Below are 19669 nucleotides of genomic sequence, written 5' to 3'. Positions count from 1 at the left end.
TTAGTCTAACGGCAAGTAACAAAAATGGTGAACTATTGTGTTTGTGCGGGATGTACAAATACTTCTAATACGGGAGAGAGGCTCCACAAGTTCCCCAAGGACAAACGGCTGATTCGTGCCTGGGTGAAGTTTGTGGCTACGAAGCGAGCTGATTTTAGTAGAAACGTTTTTTAGATTCAGAAGTGATTAATTAAATTACTGAATTGTAAACATACTCGTGTGTGCCGGCTTCAAGAGGACCGTGATCCTGCCTGAAATGAGAGTAAGCTATGCGCAAAACAAACGGGTTCAGGCAGCATGCGTCAAAACCAGGATGCTGCATAAGGCTCGTCAGATTTGCCGGTCGCGGGTCGAGCTGCTCCACTAAACTCCAAAACGCATTCACCTCACGACAGCACATACTCTCCACTGCTGATTCCATTGGGTGGCATAGCCCACACAAACACCTGTCAAACACAGCGATAGGGACATCGATCTATTTTTTTCTTTCTGACAATGAGCATTGTTAATTAGTTGCGTTTTAGCACAGGCAATATCGCGTTCTGTCAACAGATGCCAGCAAAAGCACCATTGTGCCTGTGCAGTGTGTGCATCTCTACAGCTCTGATTAGGACCACTAACACCATCTAAGTAAATAATGTCTTCAGTTTTTCGTCCCTTCTTGCTATTCTACATGACGGCAAGATTTTGAAAGGACTTTAGCTTGTTTCCTAATGTTATCCGGGCTAGCACCAGGCTAACCTAGCCTAGCTCTAGCTACTCACCAGGAAACCTGGCCAACCCTCCACTAATTTCCCTCACACCAAGCATTAATAACTCTTTGAGGGCCATGATTTCTGACAATTTCCTCCCCTCTCTCACGCCTGACTGGTTCAAAATTGTAGGGCTGTGGTCCATCAAGAATTTGATGGTTTCCCACCTCTTCAGTCTCCCAGTCGTTCTCCATAGTCAAACGGCAAACAGTAGGAATCTAGCAGACTACGGGTTGCTACTCCCTGTTATGACGTCATCACCCAGTTATGGTAAAAAACATGCTACCTTTGAAGAAACCCCAATAAATGTTATTTTAACGGATTTTACGACAGACATTTTTAAATATATATGTATATATATATATTGAGCACTTTAATTAACACATTAATTGATTGTCGTGGTTAACCTGCAATTTACACTTTAAAAAGCAATTTGTTTAAAATAAAATATCTCCCTTTGCTTTGAACGTCGTAACTTTGCAGATGTTGTTTATGCTCAAACAGCAACATTACACACTAACTGGAGTTAAAAAAGTGAAATCATAATCAACCACCCCTTTAAAGCAGCACTATGCAGTTTTTTTAGCTTAACTGAACAGCTTCGGAGTTATTGGAATGGTTGACTCTTTTCGGGTTGAATGGTGGTCATCTCGCCCCCCTCTGGTGCCTGTGAGCGGAAAAAACGCACTTGCAACTTTGGGCCGGCGGACCGCCGTCAGGAAGTATCGCGTGAATTCAGCTCTCGCGATGTAACGAATTGCTTTACGGCACTGCACAGTGCAGACATTACACGCATACACGCCCCCATCCAGGATCCGGCTATAGCTATAAGAACAACTATCGTCATGGCTAAGCCATATAGCCGGCATATAAGAAGCAGAAAGCTAGGCAAAGCAAAGAAAGCATTGTCGGAGGAACAGAGAAAGAGGAAATGGCAGACTGACCGAGCGAGGAGTCAGACACGAGTAAACCTCAGACCTGCGTTTCCAGAATGGTGAAAAAAATGAAGAAAGCGCGGTCGGAAGAGTCTAGAAAAAGGTAACGAGAATCTGACAGCGCGAGGAACCGGACAAGAGTCCCACTCGCTCAGGCTTTCACTGTTAAAGTTGATTCCTGCGGTTATCATGAGAACAGTTGCCAATATCTCACATAATTATCAGGACATAAATAAGCCACATAGTAAATAGTGTAAATCAACACAATTTGCAAACTATTATGATAAATTGCAATAACCATGTATAACAAAATCATAGTGGACATTGTTACGAAATAATGCGACGTACATGATGTAACTTTATTGATGTCATCTGGCATTAAGCCTAACGCAGTAGGCTACTTTATTATTATAAAGTGCAGAGGCCGTGAGTGCAGATACGCTCTGCGTGAGTTGTATACAATTGTATACAAATACAAGTCCTCTACTGCGACTCTAGGGGTCGCTGTTTGACAAAAACGGAAATCCTGCATAGTGCCGCTTTAAGCCTTTTCGCACGTACGATCACACCACGTGATCAACTGCTAAATTCAAATCAGTGTTCACGCTTTGGCTGGTGCTGAGCCAGAGAAGGACGCGCTCAGCGCTGTAATATATAACTTTTCAGTATTTTCAACCACATGGTGTTTATTTTAGGTTTCAGACATATAAAATCACATAAGTACTAAAAAAACAACACATTTAGAGTTTGTAAAATACACAATGATGTCTATGGAAGCGGCAATAATAATCCTTTCCATTATAGTTAGACACGTTTTATTGATATCAGATACACATTGTGCAAGTAACTTTAAAGTTTACTCTATTCTTTTCCCAGTTCACCAGCCACATACTTTCACGCATTTCGGGAGATGGGGATTCAATTCACATGTTGTAAATCCAACAGCTCCGATTCTCTGAACTGCAAAAACCGCAAAAACTAAAATGGCAGTGCCCATCGTGCATACCGGTGCACACAGCTCAACTAACGCGATCGTTATAAAGGTGTTTAAACAAAAAAACACATCCACTTGCACCTTTTTGAAAATCAGAATCAGATATTTCATGCTTTAGCTAACAAATTTGTGAATATTTTAAATAAAAAAGGAAAAATTACATAAAAGCAGATCATCATTCATTTAGCGCTGTTGTGACTGCGGTGTATCACGTGACAAGCAATGATGCTTCACCATGGAAACCAGAAAGTAACACATTCTAAATAATGGTCGCCTTGAAACTCTCACGCTGGGGGGGTCAGCCAGAATATTTTAAATTTACGTGTGAAAGGGTTAAGAACCACTGTCCTAGCACATGGTAGACCCTTTGAAATTTTACAATTGCAATCATCTGGTATATTGCTTGTCTGTTTTGTTACGTGAACTCTTAGCTTGTAGTTTTGCTTTGTTTCCTGATTCCCTTTTATCCCCTAATTGTCCTTAGCTATGTATTGTTTAGCTATTTATTGTAGTTCTCTTGTTTAGGTTGTTAAAATCTTGAATACCTAAGATACTGCAAACAGACACTGAAATTAACAATTTTGGGAGCTGCTGTTTGAATCCTCAGTAACAATCATCAGCCACCAGAACTACAGCTAACCAGCAATATTCTCTTACGGTTCAAAGCACACGCTTCCTATCCTAGGTGCATTTAGCTGTTACATAGCCACATGATCCATGGAACTTTCTATGTGATACCTTCTGACGGCTGCTCTTTGCTTGGCTACCAAGCAGGCAGAGAGGCGAATATCATTAAAACACTGAACTCCCTCAGTTTTGTCTCCACCAACAAGACTGCAGGCGGGTTGCTAAAGAGTTTTAGTCCAGGGTAATGACAACACATGCTGTACAACCAATATTTCACCCTCACCAGAGGTGCTTTTACGGCCCCACATGTAACCGCTCCATCATGTAATTGACTCCACACTTCACACCTCAAAAACCCATGCTAAGTAAGAGTAAGTCTTGACGTATGACAGGAAGATATTTCTATTTTGTGTGATCGGGACTTACACCAACAATAGATTACATTAATATAAAGCTGAGAACACAGAGCCCAATTTAATTTAAGGCCCCGATAAACTCACAGCAAAGTCCTTTTTCGTTCTCTGCTTAGGAGAAAAAGAAGTTTGAAATACCATTGTATTGATATACTGTTAGAGACTATCCCGACGTCGCCCACGTTTGCTGGAAGCAGTGCAAATTAAATTTCTACTATAATCAGCTCTTTTTGTGCAGCTCTCAAGTGCCTCAACTTTGGTATTTCATCTGCTGCTCAGGTGTTGGAAAATGCAATCCACCAAACACTCTGTCACGTTCTACTCTGAGACACAATGGTTGAGGATCCAAATACTGTATTTATTTGAAAGGGTAATCCAAAGACGTTATCCAAATCCAGACAATGGTCATACACAAACAAGCAATCCAAACAATAACAGAAAAGGGCTGAGGCAAGGAGAGAAATCCAAGGGAACAGGCAGAGAATCAAGGTAACCAGGACACAGGAGAAACAGGATATAAACACGATCAAAATTGCAGCATAAACACTAAACAAGACTTCCCAGGGAATGAATGTGAAAAGGGTAGGCTTATATGGGGTGAGCTAAACAAGGTATAGACATACAGGTGAATGTGATCATGGCTGATTAGTCTGGGCAAAGGATTATGGGAAATGTAATTTTTGGATGTGTGGTGATTGTCTGGGTTGGAGTGCCCTCTGATAGTTATCCCGGGAACTCTCACTGGTGATCGACTCCAAGGCATTTCTGGAGCCAAGAACCTCAGTGACAATACCATTGTGTGCAGTTCAGCATGAGGAGACCATGAATGCAGCCTAACGGCACTAGTCCAGGGACTTGGAAAAAAGGAATCACACTTAATAACTGTAAATGTATGTTTAATAAGTCCAGGTTTGAGGTGTTTCAATTTGTGTCCTCAACAAATGGCATCTGCTGACCGCAAAAAGGTTACTGCAGTGCAATACATCAGATCTAACGTAACCATTGCCTGTGAAATGCAAGTTTTACGGACATTGCCAACATTGTTCTGAATCCAAAATATGACATTTGTGATTTGCAAATAAAAACGAATTGACATAAAATTATATTAACTATTACATTTCATTTTAATTGTACATTTTTGTACAATTCCTTGTACATTTCAGTCTTACTGTGTGTAATTGTTCAGGCCGACTGCATGCTTGAGTACAGTAGGTGTCTTGCACATTTTTATGAAGAAATACAGAGAACAGCCTCTGATCCAAATGCAGAAATAAGCTGCAGTGTAGTCCATGCTGTACAAAGCTGATGTTTTAAATGTATTCAGCATTGTATATAAGAAATTTAAATAACACAGAATCCATATAATAGTGACAGTAGGTGTTAATACTGTCTGTAGCAATGTTCAGGGAAGAAGGAGGCGGGAACCGGCGAACAATCAACAAAACTTTATTTAAAATAAAACAAACAAACCAAAATACCGCCAGCAGCCCCTCGCGGACGACTGCTGGCTAAAATAAAATACAAATACAAAAACCAAACACAACTAAAACACAGGCCTGTTCCTCTCTCGATCATCAACGTCGTTGCTCCTCCTTTATGCTTCCGCTCCTCCATGAGAGATGCGAGACCGGTGTGCTTCACAGGTGTTGCTCATTAGCAATCGCACCACCGGCCTCGCGCCGTTCTCTTACGTCCCTTGGCCGTCCGGTTCGCCACATACCCCCATCGGCCCTCACAGGCCGGGGGGTACCCAAGGCTCCTCTACCCCTGACTCACTCCCTGGCTCTGCCTGAGTCTCTGGCTCAGATAGCACTGAATCAGGGGATGCTGCTGTGGACATGGAAGGGTTCTCTCCCCAGGCTGAGGCAATGAGGCATGGAGGCTGTATAGATGGCCTACCACCTATTGCCTCATCCATGAGAGAGAACAACTTCCATGTTCCAGCAGTGGCCTCCCCTGATTCAGTGCCACTCCCTGTTGGTGGACTCCTGAGCTCCTGCACACATTGCAATATAATATTGGTAGCCTACAACTAGTGTTTGTTTAACACAAAACGAAGTACTCCCATTTACTAATCTTTTCATTATCTAGGACTTAGAGTGGTTAAATACAGAGTTAAATACAATAATCCAAACCTTGTGCGTCTTTTTTAAGTTCTCCCACTTGTTGGCAGCTCGGGCAGGAGTCAAAACACCTACAAGGCCCATCTCCTTCAACACAGCTCTACAGTGTGTGCAGAATTATTAGGCACGTTGATTTTCTGATCATATTTTAATCCCAGGCACATTTTGCCAATTCCAAACCATATTAATCTTAAAAACTACTATTAATGTTGTATTTAATCATTTATTTATTTATTCCTAAAATGTGCCTGGGAATAAAATATGTTCAGAAAATCAACGTGCCTAATAATTCTGCACACGCTATACAAAACGAAATATGCATTTTGACAGACAACAAACAAATCTGTCAGTATTATTAACGGTGATGGCAATGTAGTCAAATAATAAAAGGTATAATTTCACGTATATGAATACTCAAAATACTCCTTCGCAAGAATTTGACACAACTCACTCCCATCCAGCTGCCGAGGCAAAACGCTTCCATGAGAGGGGTGGTCCTTCTCTCTCCTCAGGCGAATAAATGTGGCCACATCATCGTCGGTTCCTGACGAGATCAAAATAAATTGACAATCCATTCTTGCTTTTATTTGTGTTCAACTTCAGTGAAATTTAGCCTCCTACAAATAAAAAACTTGCGGCACATGTATGTTAGTTTAGCGGCGTGACACATTTGTTAATAACGTTACTGTACAGTATAGGGCTAATGTTAGTAAGCTGGGTCGTTAGGCATGATTTGTGCCGTATGGGGCAATACGTGCTTACAAAATTTATACATGTCTGACAAAATTGTAGAACTACTACATATCATAAGTTAAACGAGAAAGAACATAACTTACATTTGTATGACAAATTCGTATTGTCGCGCTGCACTCCTTGACGTCCATCCGCCATTTTTACGATCAGCGCAATGCATGATGGTATGTAGGGCTTGGGTTAGTGACCATCAGTTGAACACTACTTTTCAAAATGCATTCTGGGATAAATTGAGTGGACTATATAGGGTATAATAATCATCACTATACATTCGGACAGCACTACAAAATGGCGAGCTCACTATATAGTCCACTATATAGTGAGTAGTGGGAGATTTCGGACACACTGGAGTCTACTAATCAATCAGTTTTTTACAAATCATTTTGTTCTCAGTTGTACTTGTTGGATGTTTAATATAAATGTTAACAGGTTGATCATCTCATACAGTCTTTTATTTAGACATTAAACTTGACAGACTACGTATATTTCACAAATACTGCCTTTCTATAATGTGGAGCAGAGCTGCACAGTAAAAAACAGACCTAAAATGCATTCTGTGTACACATTATTTATTGTAATGTCATCGAGTGATTTTAATGTTTTTGACTGAATATTGTTAGTCTATTTTTGCTCTGCCAACAAAATCAGTTTCAAACCAAGTCACAGCAGAAATCATTTAATCTTTCAAAAGAAAAGAAAAAGCGCTGGATGAGGTGGATTTTTAGGCTACCTACATTCCACTGTAGGAAACAAAACTCGCACAATTTTCTATTGTTTATCAGCGATTAAGCAGTGTGTGCAGCTTGTTAAGGACTCACTGCAGGTAAAGACAATTTTATGTCTATATATTCATAACAGAATTTTAAAAAAGTATACAAATATGGGGACACTTTTTGATGGGGGACCTGTAATGTAAGGCTAGAAACACCCCTGGGATGTTCCGAATTAATGCATTTTGTGAAGTGAACTTTAACAGATAACAGAGAGTAGAGGCAGTGAACACTGAAGCTGGATTCCAATTCATAGGTTCCCAATGCAGTGTCTTTATGTGAATCAGTTGATTTGATTCACTGGCTCACTTATGAAGAGTGAAGACCAAAATCTGCCATTCATAAATCCTCTCATGAGATTAGTAAATAATTCACTGCCATAAATCAGAAGTATAATTTGTTAAATTTATATAGCGCTTTTGTCTGGGTACACTTTAAATGGAAGGGGGAATCTCCTCAACAACCACCAATGTTCAGCATCCACTTGGATGATGCGACGGCAGCCATATTGCGCCAGAATACCCACTTACTGGTGGAGAGGAGACAGTGATGAAGCCAATCAGTATATGGGGATGATTAGGAGGCCATGATGGACAGAGGCCAAGGGACAAATTTGGCCAGTATGCCGGGGTTACACCCCTACTCTTTTTCGAAGGACATCCTGGGATTTTTGATGACCACAGAGAGTCAGGACATCGATTTAACGTCTCATCCGAAGGATGGTGCTTTATGACAGTGTAGTCTCCCCATCACTCTACTGGGGCGTTAGGACCCACACAGACGACAGGGTGAGCACCCCCTGCTGGCCTCACTAACACCTCTTCCAGCAGCAACCTGGTTTTCTCAGGAGGTCTTAATTAATCAGTTACATAAATGATAAAAGGTGGAGTAAGCGGTATTTGAAAAACCCTGTTTGGAAGTTAGTCGGACTGACACAAACAGACGAACAAACAAACAACAACAAACGTGTGTAGCCAATCAGCATTAGGGGGAGAATAATGGTGGAGGAGAGAAAACGAGCAAGAGGGAAATTTTAAGAAAGACTGCAGAAATAGAGATGAGACGCAATACAAAAGAGAAAAGCTCAGAAGAAATCACTGGAAAATGAGGGGGTTATGTCTGGGCAAGAGCTTTAGGACCTGCGCTGCTTTAGAAAAGCTTTCCAGCGCTGGAGAGAGCTAAGCGGGAAGGCCTGAAAACAGACATGGAGGTTGCTTTGATTCCGCTCCACACGTGAGTAACACTGGGTTTGAGTGTCATTGTTTGTCTGGAGCTCCTGTGCTGTTGGCAACTAACAATAAACTCTTATTTGTAATTACTGTTGTGTACTGTACGTTCATTTTTGGTGCTCCCTTGTGATTCATTCATCATCTTCGCTTTATTTATCGTGAAGCATTATTTTGTTGCACTTCTGCTATGAAAAACAGACATCCAATTTTGGATTGTGTGCGTAACGGAGGCCAGCTAGGGAGAGTCACCCTGATGACTGCTAGAAAATGCGGTGTTTAGCATTATTGTTAGTACACTTGCCTCACATGACTCGGAGCATGGTGGTTAGGATTGGAGGGTGAGTTTTGGAAGCGGAACAATGAAGAGAGGGGTTTGTTTGTTTGGGTTTCAAATATCAACAATGTCCAACAGCGTTTTTGAAATGCCGCTTACCCCACCTTTAATTGAAACTCATAAAGTCAGTCACTTGTCGCCACCTACTGGTGTTACGATGTAAAAAGAGTCTGATAAATTGAGGGGCCATTTACAGCTAAATACAGAAGACTTTTTATGGGTTTTGGCCGTTCATTTCCATGACAACAGTATTTTTGTGGCCTGAAAATGCAAACTAATATCCTTGTGAAGTACAAAAACGCAAATCCATGAAAATGGTGACGTCATGAACATGCATAGGCTATTACTTGTTTAGTCTATAGGCTTTTTGTTTTGTTTGTTTTCAAAGCCTTTGACATTTTCTTAAAGGAAGTAAAACAGGACTTTATATCAGAGGAGAACATTCTAAAATTGGCATTACAGTGAATGTTTTTAGATTTGTGAAGATGAAATTTACCCAGAAGACAAAGTAATAATACTTATTACCAAGATTAACATCCTTAGAATGAAAATCGGACAAAAAAAATTGTAGATTATGTAATTTGTGTCTATAGGCATGTGCGTTTGGCACGAATGCACTGTTGTAAAAGAATGCGAATGTGCGCAGGATCGTTTTTTTTTTTTTTACAAAGTGACATCGCCAACTACTTGTCTGGCATGCATAATACAGCGTTATTAGTCGTTTTTCACGGATCCGTATGAACGGGGATTGTTTTGATACCGTTGTCATATGTACAAAGAAAAAACGTTTCCATTTTTACCATATCATTGTCATGTAAACGGAGACTGACCTTGCTGCAGCCTGCAGCATGATGACGTACTGGATAAAATCCAAATTTTTTTTGGCTGCAGGCTTTTTATTTCCCAAACCAGTTTAGAGCAAACTCTGCCCCGCAGCTGATTCTAAAGATTAAATTACTGTCAATTGCAGTGCTGCTGATTACTACACAATTTTAGCCGATTACTACAACAGACACTAACCCCCTAAACCCTAACCTCAACCCAGTTTGGGGGAAGAAAACAGGTCCACTGCATATTGAATTTAATCTATTCGTCATTGCACAACAGGCTGAAGCCAGGACATCTTGGATAAATCTATATATGCTCAGACTGACGGTTTTGTCAGGTACATTCAAACACAGTCTGACTGATACTAATAACCAATCAAATTTCGAGGACCGGAAGTGCTCCATAACTTTCTATATAAAACTAAAGCAATGAATGGAAGTTCTTATATATAAACTATATATTAGTTCTGTCAGTATGAAATATTTGCTGTGTATAAGATATAAGATAAGACTTTGTGAAGGATCCTAATAAAAATGAGAAGTGACACGTTTCCATGTCTATTACGATTATGATGAGAAATAGCTTCTTCCTTTTGAGCTGTTATTCCTATCCCTAGAACGCCACATTGTTCGTTAAAGGCTCAATGTTAAAGGCTCTGCATAAAGGCTCAATGTTCAGTGTTTTTTTATATATATATAGGAATAATGTAAGAATTAGCAATACAGTCAACTGACTGTTTTCAGTTCTTTAAATGGGGAAAATTAACCTTTAATCTTAAATGACCCCTGACATTCTCAGTCTATGTATTTGTTGTCTCTCGTTTCTCTAATGAACTTTCTCGTTCGTTACTTCCTGTTTTGCCACACTCATTCGATAACTTCCTCTTACTGTCTCACAATCTATGCCTAATTCCTTTTCTCTCTTATTTCATCTATTCTTCTTAATCCATCTGTCTTTTAAAACCCTCCTTGTCTATCACATCATTATTCATACCCACATGTCGTCCAGCTGCTGCACAATATCCCCAAATTTAATCAGCCTCTTAAAAGGATCTTCTGGGTTTACTCTTGCAAGAGGTGAACAAAAACAATATGTCCCCGAGTGATTGAGCTGTGTTCTTTTCTTCAGTCTTCTCTATAATCCCCTCAGCTAACAGTAAGTGAAGTAAGTGTCAGTAAGTGAAAAGGAATTAAATAAGGAGAGCAAACCGAATGGGAGAGAGAAGAAGAGAGATCAGAGATTTCAGATTGTAAAGTCTGTCAAGTTGCGTTTATTGTAAACTGAGGAAGAAAACAAGTAGGCAACATAAGTACAATACAGTATGTACGTCATGGATTGTAAACAATTAATAAAAGTAAACAATACATTTTAGAAGAACTAGCTGTAGTCATGTTGTATAGCCGACAAGGTTTGTACTTTCTAGAAGATCTAGAAAGACGAACAATAATGTCGCTATTTAGGAGATGAGCCTGAAAATTTATAATGAAAACCACATTTTTATATGAAAACTTAAATTTCTTAAGATATTTTAAGCTATGTTATTCAAAGTCATTTCTGCCCTGTTGTTCATATTTCAATTTTCTCCTGCAGGCTGGCCTTTTGGCAGTTTGGTGTGTAAGCTGAGTGGGATGGTGCAGGGAATATCGGTATCCGCCTCTGTCTTCACTTTAGTGGCCATCGCTGTGGACAGGTGGGCAAAAAAGTATTGTTGTCAAAATATTTTATTTTTCTGATTACACTACCATTCAAAATTTGGGGATTTAAAAAAAAGATGCTTTTGAAATGTCACTCACCCATGCTGCATTTATTTGATAAAAAAATACTGTAAAACAACAACGACGAAAACAACAACAACAAAAAAACAGTTGGACTACTGTGTTGGATACTGTGGAATATTATTACAATTTAAAATAACTGTTTTCTTTTTTTAAATATATTTTTAAAAAATAATTTGTTTCTATGATGCAAAGCTATTACTTCAGTCTTCAGTGTCAAATGATCTTTCAGAAATTATTCTGTGCTTATTTGTTGTTTGAAAAAACATTTTAAAAAATGTGCAGAAGAATGACATTTAAGTAGGCCTATTCATTTATTTTTTATATATGATAACAATCTCACAGATCTCAAACTTCTGAATGATAAAGTTGTGGTAAAGTGGTAAAGTCAATTTCCTCTGCTCTGTTTTCTGTCATGCATCTCTTTTCTTTTCTCCTTTTAATATGTCCTTCCTTTTCCTTGTTTTATATGAATGTGTCAGATTCCGCTGCATTGTCTATCCGTTCAAACAGAAGCTCACTATCTCCACCTCCACCCTCATCATTGTCATCATCTGGGTTCTGGCTATCTCCATCATGTGTCCGTCTGGTGTTATGCTACAGGTCACCAAAGAGCACAGGGTCTCCATCTTGCTAAGTGATGGCAACACCAAGCAACCCTTCTACTGGTGCCGTGAAAACTGGCCAAACCAGGAGATGCGAAAGATTTACACCACAGTTCTCTTCGCTAACATTTATTTGGCACCTTTGACCCTGATTGTCATCATGTACGCTCGGATTGGAATCACACTCTTCAAGACATCAATGCCTGCCGCTGTGAGCCAAGTTGGGACCTCAGGCTCCGGTTCTGGCTCTGGAAAACATAGCAGATATGAAAGTCATCAACTGGTGTCCCGGAAAAAGAAGCGGGTCATTAAAATGTTGCTAGTGGTGGCCCTGCTCTTCATCCTGTCATGGTTACCATTGTGGGCTCTCATGATGCTGAGCGACTACGCAAGCTTAAGTGAGCATCAGCATCGCATCATTAATATCTATTTTTATCCTCTGGCTCACTGGCTGGCGTTCTGTAACAGCAGCGTCAATCCCATAGTCTATGGGTTTTTCAATGAGAACTTCCGTAAAGGTTTCAAGTCGGCCTTTAAGCTTCAGCTCTGCTCAGCCCTTTCGGGGAAGAGGAGAAGCTACTCTCACCGACTGCAGGGGAATGCTGTACTGCCTGCCAGCTTGCCCGTGATCAAGGAGTCTGCACTGGAGGCTGGAGGTCCCAGACCAGTACAAGGGCTCATCCAAGGGCTGGTGTCGGGCAATGGTGACAGAAGCCAGTCTTCAGGCAAGGAGAACATAAAGGAGCAGGATCTGATCATGGAAGACCTGGAGAAGGTGTGTGTGTGTATTAGAGAAAATTGTGTGTCTGTTTGATTGATGATTTTTATTCATCAAAGAATCTGGAAGAAAATCATGATTTCTACAAAAATATTAAGCAGCACAACTGTTTTCAACATTGATAATAATAAGGAATGTTTCTTGAGCAGCAAATCGGTATATTAAAATATATACTGAAGACTGGCGTAATAGCTGCTGAAAATTCAGCTTTGCATCACGGCAATAAATTACATTTTAAAGTATAATAAAATAGAAAACAGTTATTTTAAAATGTAAAAATATTTCAAAATATTACTGTTCTTGCGGTTGTGTAATCAATTAAATGAAAGCTTGGTGTAAGACACTTCTTTGAAAAACATAAAAACATCTTACCAACTACAAACTTTTGAATAGTCGCGTATATAAAATACAGAAATTCCACACTTTTAAACTGGCATGTCCTTGAGCAGGTCTGGTCACCATTACAACACACTCTAAAGAAATTGTCAAACATTTTCCCTTTAGGTGTACAACAGCTGTACAACGTCACTGTGGCAGTACCCTTAAAGGGACAACTTTGTACCATATTTGACCCTTGAAAGTTCATAAAAGTACCTTAAAGAAACGTATTGTCACGCTAAGGTACTAAAATGCACCTTTAAGGGATAGTTAAGGTACAAAGTTGTCCTTTTAAGGGTACTGCCCAGTGACAAGCTGTTGTAACCCCAAAGGTTTTTCTGACAGCGCAGATGCTGTAACAAACATCTTTTTTTATTTCCATCCAAGGCAATGTTACAGCTGTTCCTCTCTAAATTGTACATTTTCTACCCTTCATCTCCTTCTGGCATCTGCAGATTTTTTTCTAATAGACCCCGTCTGATTCCAATTTTAGTGAGAAAATTCAGGGTGTTAAACAATTAATAAATAAATGTAACCACTGTTTGTCTGTTTTTCTTCACAGGTAATGTATGATTTATAGGTGCTTAATGATCTTCATGGAACCTTGTTCAAAGGTACTGTGCACTCAGATGATTTTCCCTTCTCTTTCACTGTTTTACTGCTGGGGGGACACCATGAGTTCGTCTTTCATCTCATTTAATCTCTTTCATCATCTTGCATGTGCTCTGCCTTTTCTCACATGAAATTTTAAGACAATAATCATTCCAGAAAGGCAGTCTAATCTGGAGGGTTTACTATTCAGCAATTGTGTGTGACAAACACAAACAAGGCCATTTTGTGGACCTAGCTTTGATTTAATAAGATGAGAAATTAAATGACATCTTACTGAACGCCAAATTATGCCCAATGTCATTCATGGATGTTCGCGCTTACACCCGGTTTAACCTGAGGAATACACCCTGAGGTTCATATAAAATTACATCAAATGTCAAGACCACAACTAATACAGATATTCCCATGGAAATGTTTTGATTCTAAGCCACATCTGAAACTGAATGAAGTACCTGAACAGGGGATATTTGAGGGGGATTTTTATTGCATCTCTAGATCTGGATGGTAAAATTACTCCATTTTGTCAAAATGGCCTGATCAATTTCCTCTCTTTGAGTTGCGAAATGACTACCTTTTATTTTATTTTATTTTTTTATTGCCTGCTTAACATGTTTACTTATTAACCAACATTGAAATAAATGCCAGCAGCAAAACTTGCAGGTCTCTTGCTGGCGTGTTTACAGGGTGAATGTAGGTCTTAGTCTGTGAGAAGCATCATAACTATGAATCTGTATTAGCATAAATTAGTTGACTGTAACAGGAAGGCCATTTTTCCAGTTTTCACAAACACTCAACAGTTTTTACCCTGACATGGGGGGACAGTGCCTGAGGATCTTTTCAGACTCAAAAACTCAATGTAAATGAGCTGCTGAACAAGAGCTGTGCCTTAAAAAAATGACATTAGCGATCCGAAACCATGAGAACTTGAACGGTCTTATATGTGGAAACACAAGAAACACATCCACGAGGGAATGGCAAGTATCCAAACTGTCTCTGGTTATTGCATCTGACATTTATCCCAGTTTCGCTTTTGGCGAATGAGAATCTACGCAGGCAATGTTGTATATGTAGAAAAAAGACCTCACTTCAAAATGAAATTTTATTGTCTGTGTTTCTAATGTAAACCTGGCTGTTGATTACAAAGTGATATACTTGGCATACAATGTATTGATGCTACAAAGTCTTTTTCTTGGTGTGAAACTTTTCAGTTTGGTAATATATCCTCTTGGATGCAATTCTGCATCATACTATGATTTGCAAAAACAATGAATAATCACTGAACAAGCTGTTCAGAAAATAGTCATGAATTGAGGTTGGAATTATTATTAATCATTTTATTTATTTTTTTACTAAAAATGCGGTGTATTTTGTCTCTGAGATGTTCTATGAGAGCAAAGCATATACTGTACATAATGAATGTTACGTTATCTAATGCTCAAATTACAAAAGGAATAATTATCATTATACCGCCACTGCTTGTTGCATAATGTGCAGACAGAGAACAAGAGTTAGAGAGAGAGAAGCAGGTCCTTGTTGAAATGTGTTACCTGTTGATGGTCATTATGAGCAACTTTTATTTTTTTGTAAAAGTGAAAAGCAGTGTGAGGTGTCAGCCTACTTATCATGTCAGTGTGTTGTGACAGCGTAATCATATCTTTAAAGCCCTATTATTGGGGACATATTTGATATTATATTTGTTAGATGTTGTCACTGCTAATGTTACCATTGGAACATATTCATCTCAACAAAGAAAGATGCTATAGGATAATGTAGGCCTATAAACAACATTATTTTGACACACTGTCATGGAGTGGACATGAAAATTACACAGGAAGAAAAACATCAAATTTTGTCTCTCACTATTTTTAAAGTTGTTAAATGTCTCCAGCACTGTTATTCGCACACTGTTCTACATTGACATTCAGTTTATTTTTCTTTAGAATCTGGAAACAGTCCCAACATCGAAGGAGTGAGTTGATATGCAATGCATTTATACACGATTCCCACATATGTCATCCACAGTAGCATCAAAATCCTTCAAGTATCGCCTGACTTATACCAGCCACACTTCTACATTTCCGTTCTCCAGTGTTTCTGGTCAAATTAGCATATTTTCCTAGAAGATAATGTAACATTAAACCTATTAAAATAGCTAAAAAAGCATATGGTACCATAGTGCTGACACTTTGCAAAAGACAGTCATTCTGACGCTGCAGAGTCTCAACAGAGACTGTCCTCAACAGTTAAATGAGTGGGTAGATGACATGAAGTGGCCCGAAGTTATGTTGATAAAAAATCCTACATACAGCTCCGAATCGCAGTGAAGTTCAGAGGGCTTTTTCCCCCACATTTTAGGAGCACTCCTATACCTTACTCACATACAGTAAGTGCTGCCATGCTCATTTTCTCTCAGAAGTCATTGACGTGATGCATATGGTGACAGAAACAGATATTCTTTTCAGGTTTGGTGGTGCACTAATCAATAAATTTTAGGAATTCTTTTAGTTTATTTGAACGTGCTCCTCCCAAACCTTTGCACCGGGTGCGCCCACCATTTTTACCGTTGTTAATCGAGCAAAAGTGGATTCAGACATGCCCTAAGTGCACTTGCGCCATCATGCACTTTAAACCATGTGCTTAGATCGTTAAAATAGGGCTTATTAACTTATTAAAACTCTGTCCATGCAATAACTACATTGCTAATTTTAACGACAAGTATATCACACATAAATGGGAGAAATAATGGAAATTACACAACTGAGATATTTGTGTCATTTAAAATTCTTCTACCCTTAATAAGTAATTCTAAAACTGCTGTGTGTATTGTTTTGATATGTTTGTATGCTGTATGTACATGGAATGTCAAATCTATGAAACCGCATGATGTCATATTTGAATATTGTCTGGGCTTACTTATTTTTTGTGATTGTTTAACAGATGTCCTCCCTTGTGTGACAGTTTGTGTGTACAAACCTGGTATCAGAGTCAATCCACTAAACACCACTTTGCATTTTTATACTGAAAACAGCAAAAAATGTTTTATGGAATGTGGGAGTTGTAATGTTTTTCTCCACCTTTCAAGATTTGTATGGCTTTTTGCATCATTACAAGAAAAAATATGCTCATCTCTGTTGTTTAAATATAGATAGTAGACTATATGTGACTGTATATTGACTTAATAGCCTATATTAAATAAAACTAATAAATACATTTTGTCTATTGAATGGGTTAATTGTGTCTGAGAAATGAAACTACTTATGCGGCATGATTTCAGAAAGTCGATACCTGCGTTTTGCTGGCTTTTGCAGTACAAATGTATGTTCACATGCCACTGTCTTTGTTTAAACTTTCTGGTTTAAGACCGACGAACAGACAGACCATAAATTAAGCCTATTCAGTATTAAAAATGAGGTAAGTCCAGAAGAACCAACAATGAGAGAACTGGAATTGGAGATTGGAATTATAGATATATACCCTTTTAAATGCATTTAAAACAACCATTTCTTCATTGAGTGGACACAAAACATTGCTGAAAAATTGCTCTGATTCCCTCTACTTAGAGAAACACAACACCCATGAGAAAGCAATATGCCAATGGCATATGGCATTTTAGAGAGAAGAAGTAAATGGTAAGCCTTCCCATGACAATGCCATGCAGCAAGCAAAATTGAGAGACGGCACTTCAGCACTTATGACAAGGACTTCCTGAGGGAGGACTTGATAAGAGCAACAAATCTTCCATTATTAGATTATCTCTAAAACTCTTTAGATAAGGGAGAGAAATGCCAGTTCTCCTTAGGATTACTTTAAGTGCTATTAATTAGAAAGAGAGAGAGACTTAACCTTCTGCTGATTCTTAAAGAGATAATTTTTGGTAACACTTTACAATACTAGTGCACTAATATGCATTAATTCATGTTTAACTAATGCACAGATAATCATGAGTTAATGTATGACTCATGAAGAACTAAACCATTAAAGGGGTGGTTTACTGATTTTTTTCTTTGCATGATTGTTTATGGGGTACAATATAACATGTCTAAGTGTGTGTTTTTTTTTTTTTAAAGCCTTATTTTTCATAAATTTCACCTTTATTGTAAGCCGCTTTCTCCTCTGTCATTTAAACGACCGGTTGACTTCCTGATTCTATGAAACCACTCCCTCAGAAGCAGGCAATGGGCTCAGATTGGTTAGTTGGGCTGGTGTTGTTGTAATTGGCTAAACTGCGTAGCGCACGTAGTCCGGAAACTTCACGCCCATAATTACCTTTACGGGCGAAAGCTGTATGTGCTCCGGTCAAATGTAAATAGTGTCAATAGCCTACTGCCGTATCAGTTTGAGCCAGAATCAGACCCAGAAAGAGGCAATGAAGAGAGTCAAGCAGAACCTCCCCACGGCTCTTACAAAACGTTTCTGAATGGTACATTTTATTATTATTATTCTATTCTATTATTATTATGATTATTATTATAAATGACAGAGTAATACCGTTTTTTAAAGTTATTGTTTTATCGATATAATGAATACCCGTCTATTCACAAAACGTAGTTTACTCAGTGTATCGTTTTCTTTAGGTGTACACGTTTGTCTTACACACAAAATAGCATCGAACTAACTGGGTACTATAAACAAACAGCGTTGGCATTGGTTTACGTTCTTCATCAAATCGAAAAATTACTTCATAAAGTATAGCCTACACATGGAAAATACATTTACAAAATTAGTACATAATTACAAATTCAGGTCCAAAATGTTTGTACATGTTTGTCATAGACACACGAAATATCATAACTACGTGGCTACTAAAGCCAGCGCTGGGATTTGTTTACGTCCTTGATAAAAACTAAAACATTACGTCTGGAATTATACATGCAAATACATTTAAAATGATTGAGTCTTACTTACAGGTTTTGGCCTAACAACTGCTGCCTCTGGTTTTAAAGTTGGAACTGCTTCATGTTTTAGTAGATTCCAAAAATGATCCAGTTGTTTCTGGAAGCTGTCTTCCGTAAAATGCGCAGCACAGAGAGCTAAATTATGATTGTAATTTTCAGTAGTGATGGGGACGAGACCGCCTATGCCGAGTCCGAGTCAAGACCGAGTCTTTGAAGGGTCGAGTCCGTTGTTTTTCAAATACAGTCGAGTCAGAATCAAGACCAAGTCCTTGAGGAAGCAAGTCCGAGTCGAGATTTTGTCTCGACATGTCAGTTTGATATTCATGATTTAATATCATCCCAGTTAATAATCAACAGTTAGGCCTACAAACTAAGCTAGATTGGGAAATGTTTAGAGGAGCAGTCTTAACATCTTAATATGGACTATGCTTTTACTATCATAAAAAAATCCCTACCGCATGCATCATCTTCTGCCTATTTTTCTAAAATGTTTTTACAGTGCTGCTCTGTCATCAGCATGTTAAGCCCACCCTGACTTTTTTAATCACAGTTAGGACATGCAGAGCAAATTAAAATTTTCTAGTGGCATGTCTAAATTAGTAGGCTTAGATACTTTATAACATATTCCAATATTTCCCAATTTTAAATATTTTGACAATACACTCAATTCAGTATCTTTTAAAACTTTTTTCCCCCATAACACACACAAACATTACATAAACACAATTGCACTGTGTAATGCAGTTAATGACGATACTGACTCTTTTACACCCCCCTCCCCTCCCACAAACACACACACCCAAATACACACACATAGTGTATATCACACTACGTCACACTGCTGTTAACAACTATGTTCTATGAATAG

The 19669-nt window shown here is 38.7% G+C and overlaps 1 protein-coding gene and 1 long non-coding RNA gene across 3 annotated transcripts in view; one reads left to right on the top strand and one right to left on the bottom strand.

Annotated features, from left to right (window-relative positions):
- Positions 1-15943, top strand: part of LOC143748570 (neuropeptide FF receptor 2) — a 35507-nt gene extending 19564 nt beyond the window's left edge. For both annotated transcript variants that reach the window (XM_077240591.1, XM_077240590.1), the window contains exons 3-5: positions 11349-11448; positions 12016-12913; positions 13857-15943. In XM_077240591.1, coding sequence (XP_077096706.1) covers positions 11349-11448; positions 12016-12913; positions 13857-13874 — 1016 coding nt within the window. In that variant the 3' untranslated portion in view covers positions 13875-15943. The remainder of the gene's footprint in view (positions 1-11348; positions 11449-12015; positions 12914-13856) is intronic.
- On the bottom strand, positions 5482-6936 carry LOC143748503 (uncharacterized). The gene is made up of 4 exons (XR_013206802.1): positions 6681-6936; positions 6296-6388; positions 5857-5944; positions 5482-5717 (listed from the first exon to the last, which is right to left on the bottom strand). It is a non-coding gene; the product is annotated as an uncharacterized LOC143748503 (long non-coding RNA).
- Positions 15944-19669: the final 3726 nt, after the last annotated feature.

Source organism: Siphateles boraxobius, unplaced genomic scaffold, assembly GCF_051911475.1.
Source record: "Siphateles boraxobius isolate OS27281-9 unplaced genomic scaffold, OSU_SipBor_1 24, whole genome shotgun sequence".
Classification (NCBI taxonomy): Eukaryota; Metazoa; Chordata; class Actinopteri; order Cypriniformes; family Leuciscidae; genus Siphateles; species Siphateles boraxobius.
This window is presented reverse-complemented; position numbering and strand designations above follow the sequence as displayed.